Genomic DNA, 25,345 nt, shown 5'->3' on the forward strand with positions numbered 1-25,345 from the left:
GGACAGAATACCCTCAGAATCACTAGGTCTCTGTTTCTCCTCTACAGGACAGAATACCCTCAGAATCACTAGGTCTCTGTTACTCCTCTACAGGACAGGGAACCCTCAGAATCACTAGGTCTCTGTTTCTCCTCTACAGGACAGAATACCCTCAGAATCACTAGGTCTCTGTTACTCCTCTACAGGACAGAATACCCTCAGAATCACTAGGTCTCTGTTACTCCTCTACAGGACAGGGAACCCTCAGAATCACTAGGTCTCTGTTACTCCTCTACAGGACAGAATACCCTCAGAATCACTAGGTCTCTGTTTCTCCTCTACAGGACAGAATACCCTCAGAATCACTATGTCTCTGTTTCTCCTCTACAGGACAGAATACCCTCAGAATCACTAGGTCTCTGTTACTCCTCTACAGGACAGAATACCCTCAGAATCACTAGGTCTCTGTTTCTCCTCTACAGGACAGAATACCCTCAGAATCACTAGGTCTCTGTTTCTCCTCTACAGGACAGAATACCCTCAGAATCACTAGGTCTCTGTTACTCCTCTACAGGACAGAATACCCTCAGAATCACTAGGTCTCTGTTACTCCTCTACAGGACAGAATACCCTCAGAATCACTAGGTCTCTGTTACTCCTCTACAGGACAGAATACCCTCAGAATCACTAGGTCTCTGTTACTCCTCTACAGGACAGAATACCCTCAGAATCACTAGGTCTCTGTGTCTCCTCTACAGGACAGAATACCCTCAGAATCACTAGGTCTCTGTTACTCCTCTACAGGACAGGGAACCCTCAGAATCACTAGGTCTCTGTTACTCCTCTACAGGACAGAATACCCTCAGAATCACTAGGTCTCTGTTTCTCCTCTACAGGACAGAATACCCTCAGAATCACTAGGTCTCTGTTACTCCTCTACAGGACAGAATACCCTCAGAATCACTAGGTCTCTGTTTCTCCTCTACAGGACAGAATACCCTCAGAATCACTAGGTCTCTGTTACTCCTCTACAGGACAGGGAACCCTCAGAATCACTAGGTCTCTGTTACTCCTCTACAGGACAGAATACCCTCAGAATCACTAGGTCTCTGTTACTCCTCTACAGGACAGGGAACCCTCAGAATCACTAGGTCTCTGTTACTCCTCTACAGGACAGAATACCCTCAGAATCACTAGGTCTCTGTTACTCCTCTACAGGACAGGGAACCCTCAGAATCACTAGGTCTCTGTGTCTCCTCTACAGGACAGGGAACCCTCAGAATCACTAGGTCTCTGTTACTCCTCTACAGGACAGAATACCCTCAGAATCACTAGGTCTCTGTTACTCCTCTACAGGACAGAATACCCTCAGAATCACTAGGTCTCTGTTTCTCCTCTACAGGACAGAATACCCTCAGAATCACTATGTCTCTGTTTCTCCTCTACAGGACAGAATACCCTCAGAATCACTAGGTCTCTGTTACTCCTCTACAGGACAGAATACCCTCAGAATCACTAGGTCTCTGTTTCTCCTCTACAGGACAGAATACCCTCAGAATCACTAGGTCTCTGTTACTCCTCTACAGGACAGAATACCCTCAGAATCACTAGGTCTCTGTTACTCCTCTACAGGACAGAATACCCTCAGAATCACTAGGTCTCTGTTTCTCCTCTACAGGACAGGGAACCCTCAGAATCACTAGGTCTCTGTTTCTCCTCTACAGGACAGAATACCCTCAGAATCACTAGGTCTCTGTTTCTCCTCTACAGGACAGAATACCCTCAGAATCACTAGGTCTCTGTTACTCCTCTACAGGACAGGGAACCCTCAGAATCACTAGGTCTCTGTTTCTCCTCTACAGGACAGAATACCCTCAGAATCACTAGGTCTCTGTTACTCCTCTACAGGACAGAATACCCTCAGAATCACTAGGTCTCTGTTACTCCTCTACAGGACAGGGAACCCTCAGAATCACTAGGTCTCTGTTTCTCCTCTACAGGACAGAATACCCTCAGAATCACTAGGTCTCTGTTTCTCCTCTACAGGACAGGGAACCCTCAGAATCACTAGGTCTCTGTTACTCCTCTACAGGACAGAATACCCTCAGAATCACTAGGTCTCTGTTACTCCTCTACAGGACAGAATACCCTCAGAATCACTAGGTCTCTGTTTCTCCTCTACAGGACAGAATACCCTCAGAATCACTAGGTCTCTGTTACTCCTCTACAGGACAGAATACCCTCAGAATCACTAGGTCTCTGTTACTCCTCTACAGGACAGAATACCCTCAGAATCACTAGGTCTCTGTTTCTCCTCTACAGGACAGGGAACCCTCAGAATCACTAGGTCTCTGTTTCTCCTCTACAGGACAGAATACCCTCAGAATCACTAGGTCTCTGTTTCTCCTCTACAGGACAGAATACCCTCAGAATCACTAGGTCTCTGTTACTCCTCTACAGGACAGGGAACCCTCAGAATCACTAGGTCTCTGTTACTCCTCTACAGGACAGAATACCCTCAGAATCACTAGGTCTCTGTTACTCCTCTACAGGACAGAATACCCTCAGAATCACTAGGTCTCTGTTTCTCCTCTACAGGACAGAATACCCTCAGAATCACTAGGTCTCTGTATCTCCTCTACAGGACAGAATACCCTCAGAATCACTAGGTCTCTGTTACTCCTCTACAGGACAGAATACCCTCAGAATCACTAGGTCTCTGTTTCTCCAATACAGGACAGAATACCCTCAGAATCACTAGGTCTCTGTTACTCCTCTACAGGACAGAATACCCTCAGAATCACTAGGTCTCTGTGTCTCCTCTACAGGACAGAATACCCTCAGAATCACTAGGTCTCTGTTTCTCCTCTACAGGACAGAATACCCTCAGAATCACTAGGTCTCTTTGTCTCCTCTACAGGACAGAATACCCTCAGAATCACTAGGTCTCTGTTTCTCCAATACAGGACAGAATACCCTCAGAATCACTAGGTCTCTGTTACTCCTCTACAGGACAGAATACCCTCAGAATCACTAGGTCTCTGTGTCTCCTCTACAGGACAGAATACCCTCAGAATCACTAGGTCTCTGTTTCTCCTCTACAGGACAGAATACCCTCAGAATCACTAGGTCTCTGTTACTCCTCTACAGGACAGAATACCCTCAGAATCACTAGGTCTCTGTTTCTCCTCTACAGGACAGAATACCCTCAGAATCACTAGGTCTCTGTTACTCCTCTACAGGACAGAATACCCTCAGAATCACTAGGTCTCTGTTTCTCCTCTACAGGACAGAATACCCTCAGAATCACTAGGTCTCTGTTTCTCCTCTACAGGACAGAATACCCTCAGAATCACTAGGTCTCTGTTACTCCTCTACAGGACAGAATACCCTCAGAATCACTAGGTCTCTGTTACTCCTCTACAGGACAGGGAACCCTCAGAATCACTAGGTCTCTGTTACTCCTCTACAGGACAGAATACCCTCAGAATCACTAGGTCTCTGTTACTCCTCTACAGGACAGAATACCCTCAGAATCACTAGGTCTCTGTTACTCCTCTACAGGACAGAATACCCTCAGAATCACTAGGTCTCTGTTTCTCCTCTACAGGACAGAATACCCTCAGAATCACTAGGTCTCTGTTACTCCTCTACAGGAAGGGAACCCTCAGAATCACTAGGTCTCTGTTTCTCCTCTACAGGACAGAATACCCTCAGAATCACTAGGTCTCTGTTTCTCCTCTACAGGACAGAATACCCTCTGAATCACTAGGTCTCTGTTACTCCTCTACAGGACAGAATACCCTCAGAATCACTAGGTCTCTGTTTCTCCTCTACAGGACAGAATACCCTCAGAATCACTAGGTCTCTGTTTCTCCTCTACAGGACAGAATACCCTCAGAATCACTAGGTCTCTGTTACTCCTCTACAGGACAGAATACCCTCAGAATCACTAGGTCTCTGTTTCTCCTCTACAGGACAGAATACCCTCAGAATCACTAGGTCTCTGTTACTCCTCTACAGGACAGAATACCCTCAGAATCACTAGGTCTCTGTTACTCCTCTACAGGACAGAATACCCTCAGAATCACTAGGTCTCTGTTTCTCCTCTACAGGACAGGGAACACTCAGTCACTAGGTCTCTGTTTCTCCTCTACAGGACAGAATACCCTCAGAATCACTAGGTCTCTGTTACTCCTCTACAGGACAGAATACCCTCAGAATCACTAGGTCTCTGTTTCTCCTCTACAGGACAGAATACCCTCAGAATCACTAGGTCTCTGTTTCTCCAATACAGGACAGAATACCCTCAGAATCACTAGGTCTCTGTTACTCCTCTACAGGACAGAATACCCTCAGAATCACTAGGTCTCTGTATCTCCTCTACAGGACAGAATACCCTCAGAATCACTAGGTCTCTGTTACTCCTCTACAGGACAGAATACCCTCAGAATCACTAGGTCTCTGTTTCTCCTCTACAGGACAGAATACCCTCAGAATCACTAGGTCTCTGTTACTCCTCTACAGGACAGAATATCCTCAGAATCACTAGGTCTCTGTTACTCCTCTACAGGACAGGGAACCCTCAGAATCACTAGGTCTCTGTGTCTCCTCTACAGGACAGAATACCCTCAGAATCACTAGATCTCTGTTACTCCTCTACAGGACAGAATACCCTCAGAATCACTAGGTCTCTGTTTCTCCTCTACAGGACAGAATACCCTCAGAATCACTAGGTCTCTGTTACTCCTCTACAGGACAGAATACCCTCAGAATCACTAGGTCTCTGTTTCTCCTCTACAGGACAGAATACCCTCAGAATCACTAGGTCTCTGTTTCTCCTCTACGGGACAGAATACCCTCAGAATCACTAGGTCTCTGTTTCTCCTCTACGGGACAGAATACCCTCAGAATCACTAGGTCTCTGTTACTCCTCTACAGGACAGGGAACCCTCAGAATCACTAGGTCTCTGTTACTCCTCTACAGGACAGAATACCCTCAGAATCACTAGGTCTCTGTTTCTCCTCTACAGGACAGAATACCCTCAGAATCACTAGGTCTCTGTTTCTCCTCTACAGGACAGAATACCCTCAGAATCACTAGGTCTCTGTTTCTCCTCTACAGGACAGAATACCCTCAGAATCACTAGGTCTCTGTTACTCCTCTACAGGACAGAATACCCTCAGAATCACTAGGTCTCTGTTTCTCCTCTACAGGACAGAATACCCTCAGAATCACTAGGTCTCTGTTTCTCCTCTACAGGACAGAATACCCTCAGAATCACTAGGTCTCTGTTACTCCTCTACAGGACAGAATACCCTCAGAATCACTAGGTCTCTGTTTCTCCTCTACAGGACAGAATACCCTCAGAATCACTAGGTCTCTGTTTCTCCTCTACAGGACAGAATACCCTCAGAATCACTAGGTCTCTGTGTCTCCTCTACAGGACTGGGAACCCTCAGAATCACTAGGTCTCTGTTACTCCTCTACAGGACAGAATACCCTCAGAATCACTAGGTCTCTGTGTCTCCTCTACAGGACGGAATACCCTCAGAATCACTAGGTCTCTGTTTCTCCTCTACAGGACAGAATACCCTCAGAATCACTAGGTCTCTGTTTCTCCTCTACAGGACAGAATACCCTCAGAATCACTAGGTCTCTGTTACTCCTCTACAGGACAGAATACCCTCAGAATCACTAGGTCTCTGTTACTCCTCTACAGGACAGAATACCCTCAGAATCACTAGGTCTCTGTTTCTCCTCTACAGGACAGAATACCCTCAGAATCACTAGGTCTCTGTTTCTCCTCTACAGGACAGAATACCCTCAGAATCACTAGGTCTCTGTTACTCCTCTACAGGACAGAATACCCTCAGAATCACTAGGTCTCTGTTTCTCCTCTACAGGACAGAATACCCTCAGAATCACTAGGTCTCTGTTACTCCGCTACAGGACAGGGAACCCTCAGAATCACTAGGTCTCTGTTACTCCTCTACAGGACAGAATACCCTCAGAATCACTAGGTCTCTGTTACTCCTCTACAGGACAGGGAACCCTCAGAATCACTAGGTCTCTGTTTCTCCTCTACAGGACTGGGAACCCTCAGAATCACTAGGTCTCTGTGTCTCCTCTACAGGACAGAATACCCTCAGAATCACTAGGTCTCTGTTACTCCTCTACAGGACAGAATACCCTCAGAATCACTAGGTCTCTGTTACTCCTCTACAGGACAGAATACCCTCAGAATCACTAGGTCTCTGTTACTCCTCTACAGGACAGGGAACCCTCAGAATCACTAGGTCTCTGTTTCTCCTCTACAGGACAGGGAACCCTCAGAATCACTAGGTCTCTGTTTCTCCTCTACAGGACAGAATACCCTCAGAATCACTAGGTCTCTGTTTCTCCTCTACAGGACAGAATACCCTCAGAATCACTAGGTCTCTGTTACTCCTCTACAGGACAGAATACCCTCAGAATCACTAGGTCTCTGTTACTCCTCTACAGGACAGAATACCCTCAGAATCACTAGGTCTCTGTTTCTCCTCTACAGGACAGAATACCCTCAGAATCACTAGGTCTCTGTTTCTCCTCTACAGGACAGGGAACCCTCAGAATCACTAGGTCTCTGTTTCTCCTCTACAGGACAGAATACCCTCAGAATCACTAGGTCTCTGTTTCTCCTCTACAGGACAGAATACCCTCAGAATCACTAGGTCTCTGTTACTCCTCTACAGGACAGAATACCCTCAGAATCACTAGGTCTCTGTTTCTCCTCTACAGGACAGAATACCCTCAGAATCACTAGGTCTCTGTTACTCCTCTACAGGACAGAATACCCTCAGAATCACTAGGTCTCTGTTACTCCTCTACAGGACAGAATACCCTCAGAATCACTAGGTCTCTGTTTCTCCTCTACAGGACAGAATACCCTCAGAATCACTAGGTCTCTGTTTCTCCTCTACAGGACAGAATACCCTCAGAATCACTAGGTCTCTGTTACTCCTCTACAGGACAGGGAACCCTCAGAATCACTAGGTCTCTGTTTCTCCTCTACAGGACAGAATACCCTCAGAATCACTAGGTCTCTGTTTCTCCTCTACAGGACAGAATACCCTCAGAATCACTAGGTCTCTGTTTCTCCTCTACAGGACAGAATACCCTCAGAATCACTAGGTCTCTGTTACTCCTCTACAGGACAGAATACCCTCAGAATCACTAGGTCTCTGTTACTCCTCTACAGGACAGGGAACCCTCAGAATCACTAGGTCTCTGTGTCTCCTCTACAGGACAGAATACCCTCAGAATCACTAGGTCTCTGTTTCTCCTCTACAGGACAGAATACCCTCAGAATCACTAGGTCTCTGTTACTCCTCTACAGGACAGAATACCCTCAGAATCACTATGTCTCTGTTACTCCTCTACAGGACAGGAACCCTCAGAATCACTAGGTCTCTGTTTCTCCTCTACAGGACTGGGAACCCTCAGAATCACTAGGTCTCTGTTACTCCTCTACAGGACAGAATACCCTCAGAATCACTAGGTCTCTGTTACTCCTCTACAGGACAGAATACCCTCAGAATCACTAGGTCTCTGTTTCTCCTCTACAGGACTGGGAACCCTCAGAATCACTAGGTCTCTGTTACTCCTCTACAGGACACAGAATACCCTCAGAATCACTAGGTCTCTGTTACTCCTCTACAGGACAGGGAACCCTCAGAATCACTAGGTCTCTGTTTCTCCTCTACAGGACAGAATACCCTCAGAATCACTAGGTCTCTGTTTCTCCTCTACAGGACAGAATACCCTCAGAATCACTAGGTCTCTGTTACTCCTCTACAGGACAGAATACCCTCAGAATCACTAGGTCTCTGTTTCTCCTCTACAGGACAGGGAACCCTCAGAATCACTAGGTCTCTGTTTCTCCTCTACAGGACAGGAACCCTCAGAATCACTAGGTCTCTGTGTCTCCTCTACAGGACAGGGAACCCTCAGAATCACTAGGTCTCTGTGTCTCCTCTACAGGACAGGGAACCCTCAGAATCACTAGGTCTCTGTTACTCCAATACAGGACAGAATACCCTCAGAATCACTAGGTCTCTGTTACTCCTCTACAGGACAGGGAACCCTCAGAATCACTAGGTCTCTGTGTCTCCTCTACAGGACAGGGAACCCTCAGAATCACTAGGTCTCTGTGTCTCCTCTACAGGACAGGGAACCCTCAGAATCACTAGGTCTCTGTTACTCCAATACAGGACAGAATACCCTCAGAATCACTAGGTCTCTGTTACTCCTCTACAGGACAGAATACCCTCAGAATCACTAGGTCTCTGTTTCTCCTCTACAGGACAGAATACCCTCAGAATCACTAGGTCTCTGTTACTCCTCTACAGGACAGAATACCCTCAGAATCACTAGGTCTCTGTTACTCCTCTACAGGACAGAATACCCTCAGAATCACTAGGTCTCTGTTTCTCCTCTACAGGACAGAATACCCTCAGAATCACTAGGTCTCTGTTTCTCCTCTACAGGACAGAATACCCTCAGAATCACTAGGTCTCTGTTTCTCCTCTACAGGACAGAATACCCTCAGAATCACTAGGTCTCTGTTACTCCGCTACAGGACAGGGAACCCTCAGAATCACTAGGTCTCTGTTACTCCTCTACAGGACAGAATACCCTCAGAATCACTAGGTCTCTGTTACTCCTCTACAGGACAGGGAACCCTCAGAATCACTAGGTCTCTGTTTCTCCTCTACAGGACTGGGAACCCTCAGAATCACTAGGTCTCTGTGTCTCCTCTACAGGACAGAATACCCTCAGAATCACTAGGTCTCTGTTACTCCTCTACAGGACAGAATACCCTCAGAATCACTAGGTCTCTGTTACTCCTCTACAGGACAGAATACCCTCAGAATCACTAGGTCTCTGTTACTCCTCTACAGGACAGGGAACCCTCAGAATCACTAGGTCTCTGTTTCTCCTCTACAGGACAGGGAACCCTCAGAATCACTAGGTCTCTGTTTCTCCTCTACAGGACAGAATACCCTCAGAATCACTAGGTCTCTGTTTCTCCTCTACAGGACAGAATACCCTCAGAATCACTAGGTCTCTGTTACTCCTCTACAGGACAGAATACCCTCAGAATCACTAGGTCTCTGTTACTCCTCTACAGGACAGAATACCCTCAGAATCACTAGGTCTCTGTTTCTCCTCTACAGGACAGAATACCCTCAGAATCACTAGGTCTCTGTTTCTCCTCTACAGGACAGGGAACCCTCAGAATCACTAGGTCTCTGTTTCTCCTCTACAGGACAGAATACCCTCAGAATCACTAGGTCTCTGTTTCTCCTCTACAGGACAGAATACCCTCAGAATCACTAGGTCTCTGTTACTCCTCTACAGGACAGAATACCCTCAGAATCACTAGGTCTCTGTTTCTCCTCTACAGGACAGAATACCCTCAGAATCACTAGGTCTCTGTTACTCCTCTACAGGACAGAATACCCTCAGAATCACTAGGTCTCTGTTACTCCTCTACAGGACAGAATACCCTCAGAATCACTAGGTCTCTGTTTCTCCTCTACAGGACAGAATACCCTCAGAATCACTAGGTCTCTGTTTCTCCTCTACAGGACAGAATACCCTCAGAATCACTAGGTCTCTGTTTCTCCTCTACAGGACAGGGAACCCTCAGAATCACTAGGTCTCTGTTTCTCCTCTACAGGACAGAATACCCTCAGAATCACTAGGTCTCTGTTACTCCTCTACAGGACAGGGAACCCTCAGAATCACTAGGTCTCTGTGTCTCCTCTACAGGACAGAATACCCTCAGAATCACTAGGTCTCTGTTTCTCCTCTACAGGACAGAATACCCTCAGAATCACTAGGTCTCTGTTACTCCTCTACAGGACAGAATACCCTCAGAATCACTAGGTCTCTGTTACTCCTCTACAGGACAGGGAACCCTCAGAATCACTAGGTCTCTGTTTCTCCTCTACAGGACTGGGAACCCTCAGAATCACTAGGTCTCTGTTACTCCTCTACAGGACAGAATACCCTCAGAATCACTAGGTCTCTGTTACTCCTCTACAGGACAGAATACCCTCAGAATCACTAGGTCTCTGTTTCTCCTCTACAGGACTGGGAACCCTCAGAATCACTAGGTCTCTGTTACTCCTCTACAGGACAGAATACCCTCAGAATCACTAGGTCTCTGTTACTCCTCTACAGGACAGGGAACCCTCAGAATCACTAGGTCTCTGTTTCTCCTCTACAGGACAGAATACCCTCAGAATCACTAGGTCTCTGTTTCTCCTCTACAGGACAGAATACCCTCAGAATCACTAGGTCTCTGTTACTCCTCTACAGGACAGAATACCCTCAGAATCACTAGGTCTCTGTTTCTCCTCTACAGGACAGGGAACCCTCAGAATCACTAGGTCTCTGTTTCTCCTCTACAGGACAGGGAACCCTCAGAATCACTAGGTCTCTGTGTCTCCTCTACAGGACAGGGAACCCTCAGAATCACTAGGTCTCTGTGTCTCCTCTACAGGACAGGGAACCCTCAGAATCACTAGGTCTCTGTTACTCCAATACAGGACAGAATACCCTCAGAATCACTAGGTCTCTGTTACTCCTCTACAGGACAGGGAACCCTCAGAATCACTAGGTCTCTGTGTCTCCTCTACAGGACAGGGAACCCTCAGAATCACTAGGTCTCTGTGTCTCCTCTACAGGACAGGGAACCCTCAGAATCACTAGGTCTCTGTTACTCCAATACAGGACAGAATACCCTCAGAATCACTAGGTCTCTGTTACTCCTCTACAGGACAGAATACCCTCAGAATCACTAGGTCTCTGTTTCTCCTCTACAGGACAGAATACCCTCAGAATCACTAGGTCTCTGTTACTCCTCTACAGGACAGAATACCCTCAGAATCACTAGGTCTCTGTTTCTCCTCTACAGGACAGAATACCCTCAGAATCACTAGGTCTCTGTTACTCCTCTACAGGACAGAATACCCTCAGAATCACTAGGTCTCTGTTACTCCTCTACAGGACAGAATACCCTCAGAATCACTAGGTCTCTGTTTCTCCTCTACAGGACAGAATACCCTCAGAATCACTAGGTCTCTGTTTCTCCTCTACAGGACAGAATACCCTCAGAATCACTAGGTCTCTGTTACTCCTCTACAGGACAGACAGAATCACTAGGTCTCTGTTTCTCCTCTCAGAATCACTAGGTCTCTGTTTCTCCTCTACAGGACAGAATACCCTCAGAATCACTAGGTCTACAGGACAGAATACCCTGTTCTCTCCTCTACAGGACAGAATACCCTCAGAATCACTAGGTCTCTGTTTCTCCTCTACAGGACAGGGAACCCTCAGAATCACTAGGTCTCTGTTTCTCCTCTACAGGACAGGGAACCCTCAGAATCACTAGGTCTCTGTGTCTCCTCTACAGGACAGAAACCCTCAGAATCACTAGGTCTCTGTGTCTCCTCTACAGGACAGGGAACCCTCAGAATCACTAGGTCTCTGTTACTCCTCTACAGGACAGAATACCCTCAGAATCACTAGGTCTCTGTTACTCCTCTACAGGACAGAATACCCTCAGAATCACTAGGTCTCTGTTTCTCCTCTACAGGACAGAATACCCTCAGAATCACTAGGTCTCTGTTTCTCCTCTACAGGACAGAATACCCTCAGAATCACTAGGTCTCTGTTTCTCCTCTACAGGACAGAATACCCTCAGAACTCCTCTCACTCAGGTCTCTGTTTCTCCTCTACAGGACAGAATACCCTCAGAATCACTAGGTCTCTGTTTCTCCTCTACAGGACAGAATACCCTCAGAATCACTAGGTCTCTGTTTCTCCTCTACAGGACAGAATACCCTCAGAATCACTAGGTCTCTGTTTCTCCTCTACAGGACAGAATACCCTCAGAATCACTAGGTCTCTGTTTCTCCTCTACAGGACAGAATACCCTCAGAATCACTAGGTCTCTGTTCTCTCCTCTACAGGACAGAATACCCTCAGAATCACTAGGTCTCTGTTTCTCCTCTACAGGACAGAATACCCTCAGAATCACTAGGTCTCTGTTTCTCCTCTACAGGACAGAATACCCTCAGAATCACTAGGTCTCTGTTTCTCCTCTACAGGACAGAATACCCTCAGAATCACTAGGTCTCTGTTTACTCCTCTACAGGACAGAATACCCTCAGAATCACTAGGTCTCTGTTACTCCTCTACAGGACAGAATACCCTCAGAATCACTAGGTCTCTGTTTCAGAATCCTCTACAGGACAGAATACCCTCAGAATCACTAGGTCTCTGTTACTCCTCTACAGGACAGAATACCCTCAGAATCACTAGGTCTCTGTTCTCCTCTACAGGACAGAATACCCTCAGAATCACTAGGTCTCTGTTCTCCTCTACAGGACAGAATACCCTCAGAATCACTAGGTCTCTGTTTCTCCTCTACAGGACAGAATACCCTCAGAATCACTAGGTCTCTGTGTCTCCTCTACAGGACAGAATACCCTCAGAATCACTAGGTCTCTGTTTCTCCTCTACAGGACAGAATACCCTCAGAATCACTAGGTCTCTGTTTCTCCTCTACAGGACAGAATACCCTCAGAATCACTAGGTCTCTGTTTCTCCTCTACAGGACAGAATACCCTCAGAATCACTAGGTCTCTGTTTCTCCTCTACAGGACAGAATACCCTCAGAATCACTAGGTCTCTGTTTCTCCTCTACAGGACAGAATACCCTCAGAATCACTAGGTCTCTGTTTCTCCTCTACAGGACAGAATACCCTCAGAATCACTAGGTCTCTGTTACTCCTCTACAGGACAGAATACCCTCAGAATCACTAGGTCTCTGTTTCTCCTCTACAGGACAGAATACCCTCAGAATCACTAGGTCTCTGTTTCTCCTCTACAGGACAGAATACCCTCAGAATCACTAGGTCTCTTTCTCCTCTACAGGACAGAATACCCTCAGAATCACTAGGTCTCTGTTACTCCTCTACAGGACAGAATACCCTCAGAATCACTAGGTCTCTGGACAGGACAGAATACCCTCAGAATCACTAGGTCTCTGTCTCCTCTCCTCAGAATCACTAGGTCTCTGACAGAATACCCTCAGAATCACTAGGTCTCTGTTTCTCCTCTACAGGACAGAATACCCTCAGAATCACTAGGTCTCTGTTTCTCCTCTACAGGACAGAATACCCTCAGAATCACTAGGTCTCTGTTTCTCCTCTACAGGACAGAATACCCTCAGAATCACTAGGTCTCTGTTTCTCCTCTACAGGACAGAATACCCTCAGAATCACTAGGTCTCTGTTTCTCCTCTACAGGACAGAATACCCTCAGAATCACTAGGTCTCTGTTTCTCCTCTACAGGACAGAATACCCTCAGAATCACTAGGTCTCTGTTTCTCCTCTACAGGACAGAATACCCTCAGAATCACTAGGTCTCTGTTTCTCCTCTACAGGACAGAATACCCTCAGAATCACTAGACAGAATACCCTCAGAATCACTGTCTCTTTCTCCTCTACAGGACAGAATACCCTCAGAATCACTAGGTCTCTGTTTCTCCTCTACAGGACAGAATACCCTCAGAATCACTAGGTCTCTGTTTCTCCTCTACAGGACAGAATACCCTCAGAATCACTAGGTCTCTGTTACTCCTCTACAGGACAGAATACCCTCAGAATCACTAGGTCTCTGTTTCTCCTCTACAGGACAGAATACCCTCAGAATCACTAGGTCTCTGTTTCTCCTCTACAGGACAGAATACCCTCAGAATCACTAGGTCTCTGTTTCTCCTCTACAGGACAGAATACCCTCAGAATCACTAGGTCTCTGTTTCTCCTCTACAGGACAGAATACCCTCAGAATCACTAGGTCTCTGTTTCTCCTCTACAGGGACAGAATACCCTCAGAATCAGAATCACTCACTAGGTCTCTGTTTCTCCTCTACAGGACAGAATACCCTCAGAATCACTAGGTCTCTGTTTCTCCTCTACAGGACAGAATACCCTCAGACACAGGACAGAATACCCTCAGAATCACTAGGTCTCTGTTTCTCCTCTACAGGACAGAATACCCTCAGAATCACTAGGTCTCTGTTTCTCCTCTACAGGACAGAATACCCTCAGAATCACTAGGTCTCTGTTTCTCCTCTACAGGACAGAATACCCTCAGAATCACTAGGTCTCTGTTACTCCTCTACAGGACAGAATACCCTCAGAATCACTAGGTCTCTGTTTCTCCTCTACAGGACAGGAATACCCTCAGAATCACTAGGTCTCTGTTACTCCTCTACAGGACAGAATACCCTCAGAATCACTAGGTCTCTGTTACTCCTCTACAGGACAGAATACCCTCAGAATCACTAGGTCTCTGTGTCTCCTCTACAGGACTGGGAACCCTCAGAATCACTAGGTCTCTGTTACTCCTCTACAGGACAGAATACCCTCAGAATCACTAGGTCTCTGTGTCTCCTCTACAGGACGGAATACCCTCAGAATCACTAGGTCTCTGTTACTCCTCTACAGGACAGAATACCCTCAGAATCACTAGGTCTCTGTTACTCCTCTACAGGACAGGGAACCCTCAGAATCACTAGGTCTCTGTTTCTCCTCTACAGGACTGGGAACCCTCAGAATCACTAGGTCTCTGTGTCTCCTCTACAGGACAGAATACCCTCAGAATCACTAGGTCTCTGTTACAGGACAGAATCCTCAGAATCACTAGGTCTCTGTTAGGACAGAATACCCTCAGAATCACTAGGTCTCTGTTACTCCTCTACAGGACAGGAAACCCTCAGAATCACTAGGTCTCTGTTTCTCCTCTACAGGACAGAATACCCTCAGAATCACTAGGTCTCTGTTACTCCTCTACAGGACAGAATACCCTCAGAATCACTAGGTCTCTGTTACTCCTCTACAGGACAGAATACCCTCAGAATCACTAGGTCTCTGTTTCTCCTCTACAGGACAGAATACCCTCAGAATCACTAGGTCTCTGTTTCTCCTCTACAGGACAGAATACCCTCAGAATCACTAGGTCTCTGTTACTCCTCTACAGGGACAGAATACCCTCAGAATCACTAGGTCTCTGTTACTCCTCTACAGGACAGAATACCCTCAGAATCACTAGGTCTCTGTTTCTCCTCTACAGGACAGAATACCCTCAGAATCACTAGGTCTCTGTTTCTCCTCTACAGGACAGAATACCCTCAGAATCACTAGGTCTCTGTTTCTCCTCTACAGGACAGAATACCCTCAGAATCACTAGGTCTCTGTTTCTCCTCTACAGGACAGAATACCCTCAGAATCACAGGTCTCTGTTTCTCCTCTACAGGACAGAATACCCTCAGAACTAGGTCTCTGTTTCTCCTCTACAGGACAGACAGGGAAACCCTCAGAATCACTAGGTCTCTGTTTCTCCTCTACAGGACAGAATACCCTCAGAATCACTAGGTCTCTGTTTCTCCTCTACAGGACAGGGAACCCTCAGAATCACTAGGTCTCTGTTTCTCCTCTACAGGACAGAATACCCTCAGAATCACTAGGTCTCTGTTTCTCCTCTACAGGACAGAATACCCTCAGAATCACTAGGTCTCTGTTTCTCCTCTACAGGACAGAATACCCTCAGAATCACTAGGTCTCTGTTTCTCCTCTACAGGTTTCTCCTCTACAGGACAGAATACCCTCAGAATCACTAGGTCTCTGTTACTCCTCTACAGGACAGAAATACCCTCAGAATCATCACTAGGTCTCTGTTACTCCTCTACAGGACAGAAGGTCTCTGTTACTCCCTACAGGACAGAATCACTAGGTCTCTGTTTCTCCTCTACAGGACAGAATACCCTCAGAATCACTAGGTCTCTGTTTCTCCAATACAGGACAGAATACCCTCAGAATCACTAGGTCTCTGTTTCTCCTCTACAGGACAGAATACCCTCAGAATCACTAGGTCTCTGTTTCTCCAATACAGGACAGAATACCCTCAGAATCACTAGGTCTCTGTTTCTCCAATACAGGACAGAATACCCTCAGAATCACTAGGTCTCTGTTTCTCCAATACAGGACAGAATACCCTCAGAATCACTAGGTCTCTGTTACTCCTCTACAGGACAGGGAACCCTCAGAATCACTAGGTCTCTGTTACTCCTCTACAGGACAGAATACCCTCAGAATCACTAGGTCTCTGTTACTCCTCTATAGGACAGAATACCCTCAGAATCACTAGGTCTCTGTTACTCCTCTACAGGACAGAATACCCTCAGAATCACTAGGTCTCTGTTACTCCTCTACAGGACAGAATACCCTCAGAATCACTAGGTCTCTGTGTCTCCTCTACAGGACAGAATACCCTCAGAATCACTAGGTCTCTGTTACTCCTCTACAGGACAGAATACCCTCAGAATCACTAGGTCTCTGTTTCTCCTCTACAGGACAGAATACCCTCAGAATCACTAGGTCTCTGTGTCTCCTCTACAGGACAGAATACCCTCAGAATCACTAGGTCTCTGTTACTCCTCTACAGGACAGAATACCCTCAGAATCACTAGGTCTCTGTTACTCCTCTACAGGACAGAATACCCTCAGAATCACTAGGTCTCTGTTTCTCCTCTACAGGACAGAATACCCTCAGAATCACTAGGTCTCTGTTACTCCTCTACAGGACAGAATACCCTCAGAATCACTAGGTCTCTGTTTCTCCTCTACAGGACAGAATACCCTCAGAATCACTAGGTCTCTGTGTCTCCTCTACAGGACAGAATACCCTCAGAATCACTAGGTCTCTGTTACTCCTCTACAGGACAGGGAACCCTCAGAATCACTAGGTCTCTGTTACTCCTCTACAGGACAGAATACCCTCAGAATCACTAGGTCTTTGTTTCTCCTCTACAGGACAGAATACCCTCAGAATCACTAGGTCTCTGTTACTCCTCTACAGGACAGAATACCCTCAGAATCACTAGGTCTCTGTTACTCCTCTACAGGACAGAATACCCTCAGAATCACTAGGTCTCTGTTACTCCTCTACAGGACAGAATACCCTCAGAATCACTAGGTCTCTGTTTCTCCTCTACAGGACAGAATACCCTCAAAATCACTAGGTCTCTGTTTCTCCTCTACAGGACAGAATACCCTCAAAATCACTAGGTCTACTGACAAGGGCTCAAGTTATTTTAAATGCCGATGTAATGTTTTTAATGGGACAAAATGTTTAATCTGATAATATGCACAATTTTGTGGTGCAAATTGATTTCGGAGTTTATTGACTTCTATATGTTCTATTTTCTCTGTCTAGGCTCCTGCTAACTCCACTGGCCTGCAGAACTACCATAAAGGGGTTCAGATGGGCTGCTGGGGACTGGTTGTCTATGCTGCTACCGCTGCAGTCTGCTCAGGTAGGTCCTACTCCTTAGAGAAATACACAGTGTGGAAAGCAACGTGGACAGTGTGGACGGCAACGTGGACGGCAACGTGGACAGTGTGGAAAGCAACGTGGACAGTGTGGAAAGCAACGTGGACAGTGTGGAAAGCAACGTGGACAGTGTGGAAGGCAACGTGGACAGTGTGGACGGCAACGTGGACAGTGTGGACGGCAACGTGGACAGTGTGGACGGCAACGTGGACAGTGTGGAAAGCAACGTGGACAGTGTGGACGGCAACGTGGACAGTGTGGAAAGCAACGTGGACAGTGTGGAAAGCAACGTGGACAGTGTGGAAGGCAACGTGGACAGTGTGGAAGGCAACGTGGACAGTGTGGACGGCAACGTGGACAGTGTGGACGGCAACGTGGACAGTGTGGACGGCAACGTGGACAGTGTGGACGGCAACGTGGACAGTGTGGACGGCGACGTGGACAGTGTGGGCGACGTGGACAGTGTGGACGGCAACGTGGACAGTGTGGACGGCAACGTGGACAGTGTGGACGGCAACGTGGACAGTGTGGACGGCAACGTGGACGGCAACGTGGACGGCAACGTGGACGGCAACGTGGACGGCAACGTGGACAGTGTGGACGGCAACGTGGACAGTGTGGGACGGCAACGTGGACGGCAACGTGGACGGCAATTGTGTACTGTATGGACAGCAAAATGGACAGCATCCTGTACGGTATGGACAGCAACATGGACAGCAACCTGTACGGTATGGACAGCAACATGGACAGCAACGTGGTAGGTATGGACAGCAACGTAGACGGTATGGACAGCAAAATGGACAGCAACGTGTACAGTATGGACAGCAACGTGGACGGTATGAACAGCAATTGTGGACGGTATGGACAGCAAAATGTACATTGTGGACAGCAACGTGTACGGTATGGACAGCAACGTCGACGGTATGGACAGCAATTGTGTACGGTATGGACAACAAAATGGACAGCAACCTGTACAGTATGGACAGCAACGTGGACAGCCACGTGGATGGTATGGACAGCCACGTGCACGGTATGGACAGCAAAATGGACAGCAACCTGTACAGTATGGACAGCAACGTGGACAGTATGGACAGCAAGGTGTACGGTATGGACAGCAATGTGGACAGCAACATGTACAGTGTGGACAGCAACATGTACAGTGTGGACAGCAACGTGTACAGGATGAACAGCAAAATTAACATGCAACGTGTACGGTATGGACGGCAACGTGTACGGTATGGACGGCAACGTGTACGGTATGGACAGAAATGGACAGCAACGTGTACAGTATGGACAGTATTGTGGACAGCAACGTGAACAGCAACCTGTACAGTATGGACAGCAACCTGTACAGTATGGACAGGAACCTGTACAGTATGGACAGCAAAATTAACAGCAACGTGTACGGTATGGACGGCAAGGTGTATGGTATGGACGGCAAGGTGTACGGTACGGACGGCAACGTGGACAATATGGAAAGCAACGTGAACAGCAACATGTACGGTATGGACGGCAAGGTGTACGGTACGGACGGCAACGTGAACAGCAACATGTACGGTATGGACGGCAAGGTGTACGGTATGGACGGCAAGGTGTACGGTACGGACGGCAAGGTGTACGGACGGCAAGGTGTACGGTACGGACGGCAAGGTGAACAGCAACATGTACGGTATGGACGGCAAGGTGTACGGTATGGACGGCAAGGTGTACGGTATGGACGGCAACGTGGACGGTACGGACAGCAACGTGGACAATATGGAAAGCAACGTAAACAGCAACATGTACGGTATGGACAGCAAGGTGTACGGTATGGACGGCAACGTGGACGGTATGGACAGCCGGACAGCAACGTGAACAGCAACGTGTACGGTATGGACAGCAACGTGTACGGTATGGACGGCAACGGACGGCAATGTGTACGGTATGGACAGTATTGTGGACAGTACGGACAGCAACGTGGACAGTACGGACAGCAATGTGGACAGTATGGACAGCCGGACAGCAACGTCTACGATATGGACAGCAACGTGGACAGTACGGACAGCAACGTGGACAATATGGAAAGCAACGTGAACAGCAACATGTACAGTATGGACAGCAACGTGTACGGTATGGACAGCAAGGTGCACAGCATGGACAGCAACGTGTACGGTATAGACAGCAACGTGGACAGCAACGTGTACAGTATGGACAGCAACGTGTACGGTATGGACAGCAACGTGTACGGTATGGACAGCAACGTGTACGGTATGGACAGCAACGTGTACGGAATGGACAGCATTGTGGACAGCAACGTGTACGGTGTGTACAGCAAAATGGACAGCAACGTCTACGGTATGAACAGCAACGTGCACGGTATGAACAGCAACGTGTACAGTATGTCCAGCAACGTGAACAGCAACGTGTACGGTATGAACAACAACGTGAACATCAACGTGCACGGTATGGACAGCAACGTGCACGGTATGGACAGCAACGTGCACGGTATGGACAGTAACGTGTACGGTATGGACAGCAACGTGGACAGCAACGCGTACGGTATGGACAGCAACGCGTACGGTATGGACAGCAACACATACGGCATGGACAGCAACGTGAACATCAACGTGCACGGCATGGACAGCAACGTGAACATCAACGTGCACGGCATGGACAGCAACGTGAACATCAACGTGCACGGTATGGACAGCAACGTGTACGGTATGAACAGCAGCATGTACGGTATGAACAGCAGCATGTACGGTATGAACAGCAACGTGTACGGTATGGACAGCAACGTGGACAGCAACGTGGACAGCAACGTGTACAGTATGGACAGCAACGCGTACAGTATGGACAGCAACGCGTACGGTATGGACAGCAACGCGTACGGTATGGACAGCAACGCGTACGGTATGGACAGCAACGCGTATACCAAAGAATGAGGTCTTGACTCACAACCAGTATAGTTAGTACTTAGTACATGCTACTTAATGCAACTAATTTGTGCCAACACAATAATGTTGCGTATGTTGTATTTGTTGACAGCTGTGCTCCAGAAGTACCTGGACAACTACGACCTGAGCATTAAGGTGATCTACATCCTGGGTACTCTGAGCTTCTCCCTGGGAACTGCAGTCATGGCGATCTTCCCTAACGTCTATGTTGCCATGGTGATGATCAGCACCATGGGCATCATCTCCATGAGTATCTCCTACTGCCCCTATGCTCTGCTGGGCCAGTACCACGAGAACAAGCAGGTGAGGATCACTGTGGAACACCATAGATCACTATATACTGAGTGCACAAAACATTAGGAACACCTTCCTAATGTTGAGTTACAGCCCCTCCTCCCTTGTCCTCAGAACAGCCTCAATATGTCGGGCCATGGACTTTGCAGGGTGTCAAGTGTTCCACAGGGATGCTGGCACATGTTGACTCCCATGTTTCCCACAGTTGTAAAATTAGCTGGTTGTCCTTTGGGTGGTAGACCGTTCTTGATACATTCCCTCAATTTGTGAAGCCAATGCGGAACGCCCGATAGCTGTAGTGTAGCTGAGCCAGTACATGAATTCTGTCTCACGTCCTTTCTATTAAATGGTAACAGAACTACATGCCCACATGTCTTGTAGGGTTAAATGAGACAATACACTGAGAACACCAAACATTAGGAACACCTCTACAGCCTCAACTCATCAGGGATGGACTCTACAAGGTGTTAAAAGAGTTCCACAGGGATGCTGACCCATGTTGACTCCAATGCTTCACACAGTTGTCAAGTTGGCTGGATGTCCTTTGGGTGGTGGACCATTCTTGATACACAGGGGAAACTGTTGAGCGTGTAAAACCCACTAGTGTTGCAGTTTTTGACACAAACCGGTGCACGTGGTAACATCTACCATACCCTTTTCAAAGGCACTTAAATCTTTTGTCTTGCCCATTGACCCTCTGAATGGCACACATACAATCCATGTCTCAATTGTCTCAAGGCTTAAAAATCCTTAGAAAGGAAGGAGGACCAAGGCACTCTTCATATAATTATTTAAAATGCCATTTTGTATGGCATGTTCAATGAAAACAAAGTTTAAACTCTCTGTTTCGGCTGCATGGCCTTCGTCTTCAACGTGTCTCCATCTACACTGTTTGAAGTGGATTTAATATCAACAAGGGATCATAGCTTTCACCTGGATTCACCTGGTCAGTCTATGTCATGGAAAGAGCAGGTGTTCTTAATGTTTTTACACTCAGTGTAGATTACTTTAGTTCACTATAGATCTTAACAGACCTAGTTAGTAGACGCTGCCAGTACCACGAGAACAAGGATGTCGGTACACTTTCAAAGGGGTCATATTGTTAATAAAAACGACTTGATATGGATATGATGTTGCTCATTCTAGGCCAATGTGATGATAATAGAGTTAGACTATTACCCTGTTCCAATCTTAGGACTGATGTGAGAGATGAGTAAAAACAGGTCATTTCTTCCCCCCTTTGTCTCTACCGCAGTACATCCACCACAGTCCGGGGAAGTCGCGGCGAGGCTTCGGCATCGACTGTGCCATACTGTCGTGCCAGGTGTACATTGCCCAGATCCTGGTGGCGTCTGCACTGAGCACGGTGGTGGACGCGGTGGGCAGTGTGCGGGTCATTCCAATGATGGCATCTGGAGGCTCCTTCCTGGGCTTCCTCACCTCCACCTTCCTGGTCATCTACCCAGACTCCTCCACTCCCACCACTACGCAGGACCAGGAGGGGTATGGAGAGGAAGGGGCTCCGGCCCTGGTGGCCCCAGAACCAGGCCCCAGTGGTAGCAGTATGCAGGAGCCAGTTGTCCTCAAAACGTCGCCTAAGGGCAGCAGCAGCACGGCACACTACGAGTCCACTATTTAACAAAGAAGAAGAGGGACAAGGACAAAATACTGGTGGCATCACAATAGTCATAAAGTGGCTTCCTCTCTTTGTCTCCTTTCTTTAATCTGCACATACAGTGACCAAACCTTAACACTCACTAGGCACATGAGTTCCAGTGGGATGGACTGTTCCAATGAACACGTTGTGCATTTCTTGACATATGGCTGTTTTTCTTTTCCTCGTGGGGTTCAAATGTTTGTGGTTTCACTGATTATGTCCCAAATAGCACCCTACTCCCTTTATAGTGCACTTTTTACCTGGTTCCATAAGGCTCTGGTCAAATGTAGTGCAATAGGGAATAGGGTGCCATTTGGGACTCATTCACAGTTTGAAAGGCCTGCAGGCCTTATCAGAAGGAGTATCCACAATATCAGAAGGAGTATCCACCTCATACACAGGATCTAATGCTGGACTCTTTTTCTTAAACGTAACTTGGACTTTTTCTGTAGATGGTTGTTTAGACTGCACATGAATATTTTCACTCCTTTTCTAAATTGAAAACATTTTTTATTGATTTTATTTTGTGATTATATGAAATGGTTTGAGTGACCGATTAACGTTTTTAGATCAAACTTAGTTTCCCCACAGACAGAATGATATAGGAGTCCCTATGTTACTGTGACTCGCTAAAGATGCTGCAGTCAGAGGATCCAGTTCAGAACAGTATGGGAGTCCCTATGTTACTGTGACCTCACTAAAGATGCTGCAGTCACAGAGGATCCAGTTCAGAACAGTATGGGAGTCCCTATGTTACTGTGACCTCACTAAAGATGCTGCAGTCACAGAGGATCCAGTTCAGAACAGTATGGGAGTCCCTATGTTACTGTGACCTCACTAAAGATGCTGCAGTCACAGAGGATCCAGTTCAGAACAGTATGGGAGTCCCTATGTTACTGTGACCTCACTAAAGATGCTGCAGCCACAGAGGATCCAGTTCAGAACAGTATGGGAGTCCCTATGTTACTGTGACCTCACTAAAGATGCTGCAGCCCCAGAGGATCCAGTTTAGAACAGTATGGGAGTCCCTATGTTACTGTGACTCACTAAAGATGCTGCAGCCCCAGAGGATCCAGTTCAGAACAATATGGGAGTCCCTATGTTACTGTGACTCACTAAAGATGCTGCAGCCCCAGAGGATCCAGTTTAGAACAATATAGGAGTCGCTCTGTTACTGTGACCTCACTAAAGATGCTGCAGCCACAGAGGATCCAGTTCAGAACAGTATAGGAGTCCCTATGTTACTGTGACTCACTAAAGATGCTGCAGTCAGAGGATCCAGTTTAGAACAGTATAGGAGTCCCTATGTTACTGTGACCTCACTAAAGATGCTGCAGTCAGAGGATCCAGTTCAGAACAGTATGGGAGTCCCTATGTTACTGTGACCTCACTAAAGATGCTGCAGCCACAGAGGATCCAGTTCAGAACAGTATAGGAGTCCCTATGTTACTGTGACTCACTAAAGATGCTGCAGTCAGAGGATCCAGTTCAGAACAGTATAGGAGTCCCTATGTTACTGTGACTCACTAAATATGCTGCAGTCAGAGGATCCAGTTCAGAACAGTATAGGAGTCCCTATGTTACTGTGACTCACTAAATATGCTGCAGTCAGAGGATCCAGTTCAGAACAGTATAGGAGTCCCTATGTTACTGTGACCTCACTAAAGATGCTGCAGTCACAGAGGATCCCAGTTCAGAACAATATAGGAGTCGCTCTGTTACTGTGACCTCACTAAAGATGCAGTCAGAGGATCCAGTTCAGAACAGTATGGGAGTCGCTCTGTTACTGTGACCTCACTAAAGATTCTGCAGCCATCAAAGATCCAGTTTAGAACAGTATAGGATTCGCTGTTACTGTGACCTCACTAAGGGGCGGCAGGGTAGCCTAGTGGTTAGAGCGTTGGACTAGTAACCGAAAGTTTGCAAGTTGAAATCCTCGAGCTGACTAATATGTCGTTCTGCCCCTGAACAAGCAGTTAACCCACTGTTCCTAGGCTGTCATTGAAAATAAGAATTTGTTCTTAACTGACTTGCCTAAAAGATGCTGCAGGCATAGAGGATCCAGTTCAGAACAATATAGGAGTCGGTCTCTTTTACTGTGACCTCACTATACCACAGAGGATCCAGTTCAGAACAATATAGGAGTCGGTCTCTTTTACTGTGACCTCACTATGCCACAGAGGATCCAGTTCAGAACAATATAGGAGTCGGTCTCTTTTACTGTGACCTCACTATGCCACAGAGGATCCAGTTCAGAACAATATAGGAGTCAGTCTCTTTTACTGTGACCTCACTATGCCACAGAGGATCCAGTTCAGAACAATCTAGGAGTCGGTCTCTTTTACTGTGACCTCACTATGCCGCAGAGGATCCAGTTCAGAACAATATAGGAGTCGGTCTCTTTTACTGTGACCTCACTATGCCACAGAGGATCCAGTTCAGAACAATATAGGAGTCGGTCTCTTTTACTGTGACCTCACTATGCCACAGAGGATCCAGTTCAGAACAATATAGGAGTCGGTCTCTTTTACTGTGACCTCACTATGCCGCAGAGGATCCAGTTCAGAACAATATAGGAGTCGGTCTCTTTTACTGTGATCTCGCTATGCCACAGAGAATCCAGTTCAGGGTCAGTCAGTTACATTCCCTATTATAAACACGATCCACTAACTCTCTTCAGTCTATTGACATGTACAGTGCCTTGCGAAAGTATTCGGCCCCCTTGAACTTTGCAAACTTTTGCCACATTTCAGGCTTCAAACATAAATATATAAAACTGTATTTTTTTTTGAAGAATCAACAACAAGTGGGACACAATCATGAAGTGGAAAGACATTTATTGGATTTTTCAAACTTTTTTAACAAATCAAAAACTGAAAAAATAGGCGTGCAAAATTTTTCAGCCCCTTTACTTTCAGTGCAGCAAACTCTCTCCAGAAGTTCAGTGAGGATCTCTGAATGATCCAATGTTGACCTAAATGACTAATGATGATAAATACAATCCACCTGTGTGTAATCAAGTCTCC

The 25,345-nt window shown here is 46.9% G+C and overlaps 1 protein-coding gene across 1 annotated transcript in view; it reads left to right on the forward strand.

Annotated features, from left to right (window-relative positions):
- LOC135520946 (solute carrier family 45 member 4-like) overlaps positions 1–23,705 on the forward strand; it is a 75,429-nt gene extending 51,724 nt beyond the window's left edge. The window contains exons 6-8 of the mRNA XM_064946820.1: positions 17,316–17,415; positions 20,460–20,671; positions 21,918–23,705. Of these exons, the coding sequence (XP_064802892.1) occupies positions 17,316–17,415; positions 20,460–20,671; positions 21,918–22,301 (696 nt within the window). The 3' untranslated portion in view covers positions 22,302–23,705. The remainder of the gene's footprint in view (positions 1–17,315; positions 17,416–20,459; positions 20,672–21,917) is intronic.
- The last annotated feature ends 1,640 nt before the right edge of the window (positions 23,706–25,345 follow it).

Source organism: Oncorhynchus masou, chromosome 29 (genome assembly GCF_036934945.1).
Source record: "Oncorhynchus masou masou isolate Uvic2021 chromosome 29, UVic_Omas_1.1, whole genome shotgun sequence".
Taxonomy (NCBI): Eukaryota; Metazoa; Chordata; class Actinopteri; order Salmoniformes; family Salmonidae; genus Oncorhynchus; species Oncorhynchus masou.